We start from the raw sequence: 12,745 nt of genomic DNA, 5'->3' as shown, positions 1-12,745 counted from the left end.
CTGAATGACATTACTACACAGTTCTAAGGCCGTAGAACCAGGTCAAATCAAAATTGAGAAATTTCCAACAGGTATCCAAGGGGTTGTTGGTTAAAGGAACGGCAACATCACTACTGCAAATCTGTAGAGCTAGTCACATCGACCACAGAACCTCAGGCTGAATTGGAATGACAGTTTATTCAAACAACCGAAAACAAAAGGACAGGGAAAAAAAGGCAACACAGGAAAAGATAAATAAATAATTACACCGACATAAATCTACAATAAAGGAAATAGTCCTGTGTGTATATAAGCAGGAGTAGGAACACATGTCCCAGGTCAGAGGAGTGGTTTGGGTTCTAGAATAACCCTATTCAGTCTCACAGTTATTACATTAGTCAAACATCCATCCAGCATTTCCCTTCAATGGAAACGCAGTAATCTAAAAACAGCTTCCTTCCCACCTTCCTCTATCTGCACTGTTGTGATACAACTGGACAGGTGAAAGCAAGTATCTGGTATAAGCGTCCACCATCTTGCTTCCATTTTCAGATTTGTGCAGATTGGGGAGAGGAGTGAAGGAAATCATCTTTAGACTAATGCACGCCATGACTCCCATGACCCAAATCTAGATTTATTGCAATACGTAAGTGCTGAGTTTACAGCGGAATTATCTCTGCATAAATTAAGCAAGCAAACCGTCACCCATCTTTGTACTCTTGTCCAAATACTTCTTTTTTGTTTGTTTGTCACTGCCCTCTTTCCTTGTGTCCCTGGATGTGGCCACAGGAAGATGTGGACAGATGAAAACAGCATACTGTCGTCCAGTCTCTTCAGGTCAACCAGTGGAGATGAGAGCATGTTAAGAGTTGGAAAAACAAGGACTAAACAATGCTATCTCCCTTTATCCCTCGCTTCCTCCTATTCCTCTTGGTTAGTGGGACTTGGTGCTGGTCAGTATTGTTGTGTGGTTGGGGCTGATTGTCGTGGCTGGTATCGTATGCATTGCCGTCTGGAAGAAGTACATCTGGAAGAGAGCAAAGATGGGAGATTAGATTTGGTGATAATATGAAGGATAGTTTACTGAACTCATATTTATAGAGCTTAACCTCATTGGATTAAGGTTAATACAGTATTGGGCAAGACATCTTCTACCATTGACTGCTCTATGGTGGTGACTTACCTTACAACCTATGGCCAGCAGCGCATGAAGAACGACTATTGTTGCCACAGTGGCAAACGCTGTCACCTTTGTGTCGTCACGAACAACAGGCCAAAAAGTGAGGACCAGCACTGAGCCTGAGACCACCATTGCGACCAGGATCAACAGCCAACGGAACCATTCGAATGGTAAGATCCACAACACCTGAACGAGAACGTGATTGGTTAGTTTGTAATATGGCCGTTCTTTTTTGTTGTATGTTTTAGGGCATTTCTGCTTTATTGGGATAGAGACAGTGACAGGAAAGATGGGTGAGACAGGAAGGATGACATGCAGGAAATGTCAACAGCCGGAATCGAACCGGGGAGCCTGTGATTACATGGCTGACACCTTAGTGTGCTACGCCACCAAGCGCCCCATAATTATGGCCGTTCTTGATTGGTTGGCTAGTTACATGCTTGGTGCGAGTGTGTCCTTATGATGGCAGTGTCTTTACCATCATAGAAACAAAAGCAACCAAAGCTTCTGATCTATAAGACCTGGATGGCTAGACAATAAGGTTTCGACCATTTATATTGCACCCATCCAATCATGTCAAATTAGATGCCCTTTCTCAACTGTGTCCTCTGTCCTTGCGTCCTCTGTCCTCCCCTCACATCCTCCTCAAAATGCATTGGAGGATATCTAGTTTCATGCCTTTAGATATTCTCCTCCAATGTTATTTTAGATGCAAGTGGAGGACGTAGGAGAGGACGGGGGAAATCAAGTTTGTAACAAATAAAGGGCCCAGGTCCCTGGTTTGTGAGCCAACTCACCGAGGTGGGGATGTAGATGAAGAGGGAGTAGCCATAGACACACACAGTCTCCAGGAAGGAGTAGCCAGTGGTCTGCCGCCAGGTCAGGAAACCCCATACACCCAGGGGCACCAGCCAGGCGTACATAAAGATCACTACTGCAGCTATCGTCACTGAGAGGGAGAGGTAAGAGGAGTGTACGTGAAAACACGATATATAAGTATAAAAACATGGTATACTCTCAACAACATTGTTATTATTGTAAAATTCTAACAGCACATTAAATATAGGACTGATTTCTGTTCTTGAATACACTCTTTTAATTTCAATTATGGCATTTGTTTGATAAACCAGCACATGGTCTTCTCCCCCTCTGGCCTGGCAGAGCCTCACCTCTGTGGAACTGGGGTCTGTAGTGGTACTGGGGGTCCCCCTTCTGGCTAAGGAAGGTGGACAGGTTCCCACTCATGGCCACTGAGAACACCAGCGTCACACAGATCCAAAAGGGACCTGCTGACAGAGTGGACAGAGAACAGTCCGTAGAATTAGAACACGTCTCTATAATATCCTATGCTGTATAAGCGTCCTTGGGTTTTATGAAAGGTGCTATACAAATCCAAGTTATTATTATTATTATAAATAAGAAATGTCCATTTATTTTGCATTGTTTCCGTCAAGTTCATTCATATTTACAGTACATCTCATGAAAGTTAGGAGTAAACTTGCGAGAAGAGAGATTATGGTGAATCAGATTCAATTCTTTACCGTATAAATCCGGACTGGTCCGGAGGTGATGTTTGATGAAGTTCCTTCCTGGCAAAGGCATCACTGACCCCTTGACCCTGTCCAACACCTGTATCACATCACTGGTGAGTCAACAAATGGGAGTGACACACAACAACAATCTACACTAATGGAATCATGACTGAATTAAATGTAGTGTTGGCCCTGTGGCGTTTCTCAGATACTTCTGTAAAATCAACCCTTCTTAGTTGTTAGATGGCTGATACGCCAGCTTGGCATAAGAGGTGTGTCTCTGTGCATAAAATACACGTATACCTGCATTGTGTCCACATTGAAAAATGACTGATAGTATTCAAAAGTCCAGAAGCCGCTAGTTTGTTTCTCTCCTCCCAGCAACTGTAAACAATGTAAACAAACGTTAGAGAGCTTCTGTTTGTGTACATCAAACTTCATATCCCAGATAGTATCCTGGTCTTTCAAGCATACTAGGTGGCCACTCATACACTCACACGATATGCCTACTAGATAGTACGGAAGTATGTGGTATCACAGTGCATCCCCTTGGGACTAGGGCTGCACGATTTGGGGAAAAAATCGAATTGCGATTATTTGGACAGATATCGCGATTGCGATTAATTTGCGATTTTTTTTTTTTTAAATAGCAAAAAAAAAAAAAAAAAAAAAAAGGGAGTTTTTGTAAAGTGTGGCCATATCTCCGGCTAGGAAGGTCGTATCAACGTGCAGTTTGTTTGTACGTCTTCAGGGGACTTAGAGGCTCCCTCCTCTAGCACCCCCACAGCCCGAGCTACGAGTGAAAGAACTAAACTTACATTGGGTTGCTTTAAAGTTGGGTTGCTTTAAAATCAAGCTTCAGATTAAAACATGTGATGGAGCATTACTAACCTGACTCAGGTGGTTTGTTTCACACAACCATCTAGGAAAGCTTAATTGGAAGCTGTTTGGAAAAGGGCAGGTACTTTCAAAAAATACTTGGCAGGTGATTGGATGAATCTATCTATCACCTATTTTCAGAGAGCATTACCACATGATACCATCAAACTATTAACTGCTCTAATTCTAATGCAAGGATGAGAACTTAAAAGATATGAATTGGGACAACATATTTATTTATGTTTTTTTTAAACAGCAACACCATTTTGTTTCTCTCAACAAGTGTCTTTTTTTTTTACGTTCATTGACGTTGACGTTCATTGACGTTGAATCCGACGCGCTGTATGACGTATCCCATACGGGTAGTGGTGTTTCTCAACCCTCTCCTCGGGGCGCCCCAGCCGCTCCACATATTTGATCTGTTCCACCACCAGCACACCTGATTCAACTAATCAAGTCCAAAGCAATTATGATTTGGACTTGATTAGTTGAATCAGGTGTGCTGGTGGTGGAACAGATCAAATATGTGGAGCGGCTGGGGCGCCCCGAGGAGAGGGTTGAGAAACACATAGTGAGTTGGACTTGTGATCGGAAGGTTGTGAGTTCAAATCCCGCCTGAAACCACACCACTACTAGTGTGCCCTTGAGTAAGGCACTTAGCCCTCAGTTACTCCAGGGGGAATGTCCCTGTAATTCGTAATTGTAAATCGCTTTGGATTAAAAAAGCGTCTGCTAAATGGCAAAAAAAAAAAAAAAAAAAAAAAAATGTAAAAAAAAAAAAAAAAAAAATCGCAGGCAAATCGCAGGCTTTGCGATTAGCTAATCGCGTCATTTCAAATCGCGATTTCGATTTAAAATCGATAAATCGTGCAGCCCTACTTGGGACTACGCATCCATTCTCCTAACCTCTGAACTCTCCTCCTGGCCCTCCTCGTCATCTGACATGTCCAGTTTGATATCCCCTCCGAATCCAGCTGGGACTGTGTTGGGGCTCGACACACTGAGGGTGGAGGCCCCCGGGTCAGCAGACAACAGGTCTGCAGCCTCATCAAACTCTGCAGATAGTGGGATAGTGGAGGTGAGACAAGAGGCAGGGATGGAGAGAGCATCAAGGAAATGGAAAGGATAAAGTAAAGACAGATAGAAAGCGAAGGAATTGAAGAGGGTTAACAAGATTCATACAAGGGGTGGATAGAGAGGAAATGGAGGGGAGAGGGCAGGGGTGGAGTTGAAAGAACATGTAGTGGATGGATGTTGGAGAGGAATCAGAGAAAAGGGAAGGTGGTAGATGAGAGCTCCAGGGCCCTCCTCACCTTGGAACTTCAGATCATCTGGACTCGCCATTGCAACTTCAGAAGAACGACCACCTCATGCAAGGTCTGGAAGGAGGCAAGTGGACAAGTATTAGATCAGACAGTCTGTCATTATAAGACACGACAGCACAGCAGACTGTGTCCTGCTCTTCCAGATAGTAGTGCTTAATCTAAACACTCATATTCTTGAATAAACCTGGTAGGACAGATTAATGCATGTGTTGCATTGACTTTAATTGATATAGAAAACAGCAACACTGCCATATTGTAGTGCATCATGCGACTTTGACGCATCGCATGACAAGTTTCTCATAATCAGGCGCACACATTTAGGCTAGCTATCATTGTCATGAATGGAGATTAATCTAGCTTGTTTGTCTAATTGACTGTCTTTTACTAACTTTGACCTGTGTCAACCCTCCTTGTCGTGATCAGAAACATACCTGTCTGCCGCAAGGCTCCCTCTGTATCCGCAACGTGAGGGCCAGCCAGCAACGTTAGCACTGATGACACAACCAACTTAATACAATTGCCTGAGAAAGCTCAAGAGTCAATATCTCAATTCACCTGACAATAACAACATACATCTAAGCCGTAATGTCGGAAGAAGTAAGTGAACGCCTCTATCTCCAGATATTTAAATTCAGCAATATATTGCCCATGTTCCACGTCACCTTATGTACACAGCGGACCCTGGGTTAGCTCACGGCGGATAATAGTCACGTGATCAGGAATACGCCGGAAGATAATTCTGGGTACACAAAATCATGATGGTCAAAAATAAATCGAAGCGTCCTTTTGTTGTTGTGTGGTTTTAATCTTGGGGAGAAAACATGCAGTGCTTGAGCACAAATACTACAATATATTGTTATTGTCAACTGAAAAGATTTCAATATTTCTAGCGGAACTACTTGTATGTTTGTTGTGTTGTCCTTCCGGAATAAAAATACAGATGCCCTGTGGTGCGCCATTTTGGGTCATTGGTAAATACAGTTGCGTATTTTTGCACTAGTAACAACTGCATCAAAATCACATTTGTTCTTCCGGTCGTAGCTATTATGAACTTCCGGGAATCCTTTTTATTTAATTAATTGTTACTTCCGGAAAGATTGTCATTGCACAGCGAACATGGCCGCCTCGTGGGTGGTTAGGAGGTTGTGCTCTACTGCGGCAGAGAAAGCTGCGCCAGTAGTCACGCGCACAAGGTGGGAGAGGTTCAAAAACAGTAAAGCAGGTGAGAATTCTAACAACTTGTACCCGTGCATGTGTGTTGAGCGGTGTTCATTTCACACCAGCCAGAATGACTGAACCCTCGCTTACTATCATGTCAAAGTCATGCAGTTGCTGTCAGCTCAACAGACTATATATTTCAACTGGCAAACGCTTCGAAAAATCCACAAGGATGAGAATGAATGTGTATTTCTTTGAAATGTGTATTTGAATGTGTATTTCTTAGAAAATTGTCAGCTTTGAGCCTTAATGATTCCATCACATTATGCATCGCGTGTACTTTATGTGACCTAGTAATAGTAGGCCTACTCTTCTGCATTTAGTTTTTGGAAGTGGCTATATTCAGGGTATTCACATGTGTCATTCACTATCAATCCTATCAGTGTTTCAGGATATACTGTATGCCTGCCTACTAGTTTCAATACCTGTGTGATCCATCATACTCCTCTTTTTTGTCTTTCCCTATCTCCCATCTTTTGTATTTGCTTCTCAGCTGGGTGGTGTAGTGGCCTGTTGACCGACTATAAGGAGGCATGTCGTGAGGTCGTGGTGGGTGCATGGGAGCGACCAATCAAAGCATCTGTCTACCTGGGCATGCTTGGCGGCACTTGGGCCTGTTTCTACACAAACCCTGATGACACCTCCTTCGAGACCTCCCTCCTCGAGAGGTCCAATAAGCTGGGCCTCCTGTCACCATGGATACGCAGCGGAACCTCAGACGGGCACCTTCAGAACATGGTAAAATTGCGAAACCAGGGCCAGCTACGCTACGCTAGCCTGGGCGTGGCATCACTCACCTATTGCGCCGACTACGATCCAGAATCTCACCTCTATGAGGCTGTGTGCTCGAACCTCTCTGTCCCATGGAGGGAGCTCCCATCGCGGGTACTGGATGTGGGCTTCGCAGGCCGCTGGTGGATCCTGGACACTAAAATGAAGGACTATGATGTGAACGTGGACGAGTTCAAGAACCTGCCTCCTGCAATGGTTGCCACATTACCTCCTGGTGTCCAAGAGGTGGAGAGGAACGAGAGGCTACACAAGGAGTCGTGGCTGCCCCTGAAGATGGAGGAGGATGAGGTTGAGAAGAAGACAGCAGAAGGGAAGGAGGAGATAAATGAGAGTGACAAAACAGAGCCAGAGACACAGGGGCAGACACAAGCCCAGGCACAGGCTTAGATCTGATGGACCAACTTCATTAAACAAGATTATATGATTGGAGGATAGAAGACATTTATTGAATGACCTCATGTCAGGATGAGAATCTATGAATGGGAACATGTATTCACAAATTTCACTGTTGGAAATATGGTATGTTAGAAGTGAAAAGAAGTGTGTAAAGGAAGGACTAAATGTCTACTAATCATGTGAAGAACAACCAAAGCAGATTCAATCTGTGGATGCTGATAAACCCTGCAACCTTTCTGTTTACTAATACTAGGGATGCTCCGATCTGGATTTTTGGGGCCGATACCGATCACCGATTTTTTTCCTCAAGATCAACCGATACCGATTTTTTTTTTAAATACATAACTGTAGGCCTACTGACTGGATAGCCTACATATTTTTTGCTTTTTAGACAAAAGTTTTGATCCATTAGGCACCAAGCAAACGCAGACCCATTTTTATGGCATAGTAAAGGTCTGGCCTATCACCCAGTTAGGGCCTGAAGCCCAAGTCAGTCGATATGGCTGTATAAAAGACATCATAAACGTGGCCTTCATGGTTTACATATACTGTTACGTCCTCCTATGTTTTCTGTTCAGTTATCTGTCTTCCCCAGGAAAGAAAAAAAAAAAAAAAAGATTGGTTTTTGCGATCGGCCATTTTTGCCGATCACCGATCGAGTCATTTGGAGTGAAATCGGCCGATTTAAATCGGTGGCCGATAAATCGGAGCATCCCTAATTATATACAGATAATGATATATAGATAATGACATCTATTTGATATGTATTGAATAAACCCTGCAACCTTTCTGTTTACTAATAATGATATACAGATAATGATATATAGATAATGACATCTATTTTATATTTATTGAATAAACCCTGCAACCTTTCTGTTTACTAATAATGATATACAGATAATGATATATAGATTATGACATCTATTTGATATTTATTGAATAAAGTGCTCTATATAGAAAACTATTGATGTAAGATGTTAATTATGGTGCCATGGTACATTCTGTCAACAATACAGAATATCTGGTCTGAATATCACACTCAAAATAAAAGAAAACTTAAGCACTAAAGTACTGTTTTTGTTTGTAAAATTAAAAGTTTCATTGAATTTCATTCTTGTCAGGTTTTTCTGCATGTCATTACTTTAGAGCTCTGTTACTGTATAATGTCAGTCTTTGATAAGCAATGTTCAGAATCAAAATTCTTTTTATTGCTAAGTATATTTGCACATACAGGAAATTTACTTAGTTTGAGGTTGGTGCAACACATAAAAAAAACAATATATAAGCAAAAATAATTTAAAAGACAATGGCAAACAAGCAATAGAACAATAGTTATGTAGGCTGTAAATTAGAATAAATGTAAAACTAATATAAATTACACTGTCAGTGCATTGTATGTCAGTCAGGTGGGGGGGGGGGGGGGGAGTCACAGAGTCAGTGAGAGGCAGGGGGCTTGTTTGTGAGTAGTGTTGTTCCGATACCATTTTTTGATCCCGATACCGATACCTGACCGTGCAGTACTTGCCGATACCGAGTACCGATCCGATACCACGGCGTTTGAAAAAACAAAACAAAAAAACATGTTTTTTGAGCCGCATACTAACCTCGATGTAAAATTATTGCTAATACTTAGTCTGGCACTGCTCAAAACCTTTGTAAAACTCATAGGGCCGGTTTCACAGACAAGGCTTAAGCCTAGTCCTGGACTAAATCACACTTTCAATGTAAAATCTCCATTGAAGATGCTTTTTAGTCCAGGATTAGGCTTAAGCCTTGTCTGTGAAACTGGCCCGTAAAGTTTTTGTAAAACTTAAGTAAAAAAAATAAATAAAACGTTTTTGTAAAGTACTCGCCGATACCGATACCAGCATTTTGGTGCGTATCGGTGGCCATGCCGATACTAGTATCGGTATCGGAACAACACTATTTGTGAGGCCCACTGCCATGGGGAAGAAACTGTTAAGGTGGCGCGAGCGGAACCTTTTTCTGGATGGAAGTCTTTTGAAGAGGTGGTGACCGGGGTGGGAAGGATCAGCGATGATCTTTCCTACTCACTTACTGATCCTGGAGTGGAACAGGTCCAGGAGAGATGGCAGGTCGCAGCCGATGACCTTCACGGCTGACCGAATAATCCGCTGTAGTCTGCCTCTGTCCTTGGCAGTCGAGGCAGTGAACCAGACGGTGATCGATGAGCTGAGGTCTTGTTGATGGTGGAAGTGATGTTCTTCGCCCACCTGAGGTCCTGTGAAATTATTGTCCCCAGGAATCTGAATGACTCCACACTGCTAACTGGGGAGTCACACATATAGAGTTTCCCCTCTATATGGTCGTAGCCAGTCTATGTCCTTACAGCAACATTTACAGTGGAAACTTCAAACCAGAGAGCCAGTGACAGCCATTTTGATGCGACCAGACAGTTTCAGTGCTTCTCACATACTGTTATGACAGTGGAGAGTGGATCAATGAGACTTTTTGTCAGATTTCTCCAATAAGCTGTGTGTGTCTGTCTCTGTGAGGTGAGTCAACCAGCGCTTATGCCGGTGTTCCTTTAGGGATTAGAAAAGCTGTATTGGCTCTCAGGCAAAGAAAACGAGCATCCTTTCTTCCTAACGAGGGAGGTTAATTATTGCGCTAATCGCATTTGCTTTTGACCGACCTCCCGTGTCATTGTGGAAGCTTAATTCATTTTGTAGAGAAATCCTTAATCTCTCTCTCACTCTCACTCTCCCTCTCTCTGTTTTGCCCTGTCTGTCTCTTTCCCCCTCACAGGCCCTGTCTTTCTCTCTCTCCCTCCATTTTACTCACTTAATCTCTCTCTCTCTCTCTCTCTCTCTGTCTTTTATTGATCCTGCCATTACTTGGACACTGAAGCTGCATTGGCTCCTGTTTCTGATCCCAATCTCATCTGTCGGACAGGATCATCCATCCTGATCAGATGGTATTCACACACTGAGAGAATCTTGAAAGTCTTTTGATTCCTCGCATCCTCACTCGTTGCCTTCTTAAAATGCATTGGAAGACAGGTCTGAGGGAAGGATTTTGAAAAGGAAGGAGGGTGAAGAGAGCAGAGGAAAAGAAAAGAAAATACAAAAGACATTTGAGATATCCTGCTCTTTCAAATAGGCCTACTTGTCTCATATACAGTTAGGTCCATATATATTGGGATTTTTAGCTCTTTACCAAAAACATCTTCAAGTTACAGTTATATAATGAATATGGGCTTAAAGTGCAGACTCGGGTAAGGGTATTCACATCCAAATTGAAGGAAGGGTTTAGGAATTACAGCTCTTTAATATGTCGCTCCCTCTTTTTCAAGGGACCAAAAGTAATTGGATAATTGACTCAAAAGCTGTTTCATGGGCCAGTGTGGGCTATTCCTTCATTATTTCTCTATCAATTAAACAGGTAAAAGGTCTGAGTTGATTCCAAGTGTGGCATTTGCATTTGGAAGATGTTGCTGTATACGCACAACATGCAGTCAACAGAGCTCTCAATGCAAGTGAAACAGGCCATCCTTTAGGCTGCAAAAACAACCAAAAAATCTAACTGTTTGGTACATTCTGAGAAAAAAAGAACGCACTGGTGAGCTCGGCACCACAAAAAGGTCTGAACGTCCATGGAAGACAAAAGTGGTCGATGATAACAGGATCCTTTACATGGTAAAGAAAAACCCCTTCACAAAATCCAAGTGAAGAACAGTCTCCAGGAGATAGGCATATCATTATCCAAGTGCACCATAAAGGGAAGACTTCACATGAACAAATACAGAGGGTTCACCACAAGGTGCAAGCCATTCAGAAGCCTCAAGAATAAATGCCAGATTAGAAAAACATCTAAAAAAGCCAGCCCTGTTCTGGAAGAGCATTTGGACAGATGAAACTCAGATCAACCTGTACCAGAATGATGGGAAGCAAAAAGTATGGATAATGCTTGGAACAGCTCATGATCCGACGCTTACTACATCATCTGTAAAAAAAACTGTGGAGGCAGTGTGATGACATGGGCATGCCTGGCTTCTAATGGCACTGGGTCACTAGTGTTTATTTTTTTTGTAATCAATTATTTATTGCAAAACAGTACACATGAAAAACTCACATTATTACACCAAACAAAATAAGTGTCTGTCCTGATTTTTTTTCCCCCTTATCTTACACCCCCCCCCCCCACTATAAACACATGAGTAACGTGAATAAAGTGGAAGATATTAGTTTCCAAAATGCCGCCACCCCAGGACATTCCCAGTACATGTGTAAAAAGGAGCCCACATGACCGAGTGAACACAGATCACAAATTGAGGAGGGTATGATTTTCATGAGGTGGCGTCTTCTCGGAGTGAGGTATAACCTGTGTAAGAAGTTAAAGTGAATAAGCTTATGATTAGGATTTTTTGATGTGATATCCAGATTGTCCCAAACAGTCATCCAATCAATATCCCCATCAGAAAAATCAAGGTCTCTTTCCCATACCTGGTGAACAGCAAGAGGTTTACAGGAAGCTTCTAGTAAATGAGTGTATAATTTAGAGACTAAACCCCTTGTCTGTACTCCCACATCTAACATCGTGTGAAGCTCATGGGTATATAGAGATTGTCCCCAGGGAACACCATATGCACGCATGGAAGATCTAAGTTGCAGGTAAAGAAAAAATGAGAACCCTGGTAAATTGTAGGTCATACGCAGATCATTAAACATTCTAAGACCCTCATCATTAGAAATGTCAGAAAGAACATGTATACCTTTATCACTCCATTGGGGATATGAAAAGGGAACTTTTCCGGTTAGAAGAGCGAAATTGTGGAAGATAGGAGTATGGGTGTGCCACTTTAACTGAGAGTGAGTAGCCTTCTCGACAGCCAGCCATACTGATAAAATAGAGGACATTATAGGGCCCAGCTTAGATTTGGATTGTTTAGTAGATAGACCTGAGTACACTAAGTCCTGTAAGCGGTGAGGGGAAGCCAAATATTCCTCTATCGCTCGCCATGCACGATGCATTACAATCTAACCAGGTTGATAAAGGGCGCAGCACATACGCCCCAAAAATACATTTTAAAATTGGGAACAGCTAGACCTCCATCCTGTCTGCTGCGCTGTAGAGTGGATAGTTTTAAGCGAGGGCGCTTGCCTTTCCAAATACATTTTGATATAAGACTATGGATCTTGTCCCAGTAACCCTTGGGAGGTGAGATTGGCAACATATTGGAATAAAAATGTACCCTGGGAAGAACATCCATTTTGACAATGGAGACACGTGCTTGTAGGGAGTGTGGATGAAGGGTCACTAGTGTTTATTGATGATGTGACAGAAGACAGAAGCAGACAAATGCTTAAGTGTTTAGGGATATTCTGTCTGCTCAGATTCAGACAAATTCAGCAAAGTTGATTGGATGGCGCTTCACTATCCAGATGGACAATGACCCAAAACATACTGCGTAAGCAACCCAG

The 12,745-nt window shown here is 42.5% G+C and overlaps 2 protein-coding genes across 2 annotated transcripts; one reads left to right on the top strand and one right to left on the bottom strand.

The window, feature by feature from the left end:
• Window positions 1–166: 166 nt before the first annotated feature.
• On the bottom strand, window positions 167–5,546 carry yipf2 (Yip1 domain family, member 2). Its single transcript, XM_080523996.1, has 9 exons — window positions 5,327–5,546; window positions 4,884–4,949; window positions 4,477–4,625; window positions 2,995–3,075; window positions 2,701–2,788; window positions 2,329–2,445; window positions 1,957–2,108; window positions 1,163–1,345; window positions 167–1,006 (listed from the first exon to the last, which is right to left on the bottom strand). Exons 2-9 carry the CDS (start codon window positions 4,912–4,914, stop codon window positions 914–916), a joined length of 894 nt encoding a protein of 297 aa, XP_080380122.1. The 5' UTR covers window positions 4,915–4,949; window positions 5,327–5,546; the 3' UTR covers window positions 167–913.
• A 450-nt stretch (window positions 5,547–5,996) lies between these two features.
• On the top strand, window positions 5,997–7,944 carry timm29 (translocase of inner mitochondrial membrane 29). The gene is made up of 2 exons (XM_080524947.1): window positions 5,997–6,117; window positions 6,607–7,944. Exons 1-2 carry the CDS (start codon window positions 6,012–6,014, stop codon window positions 7,290–7,292), a joined length of 792 nt encoding a protein of 263 aa, XP_080381073.1. The 5' UTR covers window positions 5,997–6,011; the 3' UTR covers window positions 7,293–7,944.
• Window positions 7,945–12,745: the final 4,801 nt, after the last annotated feature.

Source organism: Nansenia antarctica, assembly GCF_963989245.1.
Source record: "Nansenia antarctica genome assembly, chromosome: 2".
NCBI lineage: Eukaryota > Metazoa > Chordata > Actinopteri > Argentiniformes > Microstomatidae > Nansenia > Nansenia antarctica.
This window is presented reverse-complemented; position numbering and strand designations above follow the sequence as displayed.

Coding starts and splice junctions, on each gene's coding strand:
- timm29 (XM_080524947.1), top strand. CDS start 6,012: ATGGCCGCCTCGTGGGTGGTTAGGAGGTTGTGCTCTACTGCGGCAGAG. Junction 6,118..6,606: donor GTTCAAAAACAGTAAAGCAG/GTGAGAATTCTA, acceptor TTTGCTTCTCAG/CTGGGTGGTGTAGTGGCCTG.
- yipf2 (XM_080523996.1), bottom strand. CDS start 4,914: ATGGCGAGTCCAGATGATCTGAAGTTCCAAG. Junction 2,109..2,328: donor CAGACCCCAGTTCCACAGAG/GTGAGGCTCTGC, acceptor TCTCCCTCTCAG/TGACGATAGCTGCAGTAGTG. Junction 1,007..1,162: donor TGCTGGCCATAGGTTGTAAG/GTAAGTCACCAC, acceptor GCTCTCTTCCAG/ATGTACTTCTTCCAGACGGC.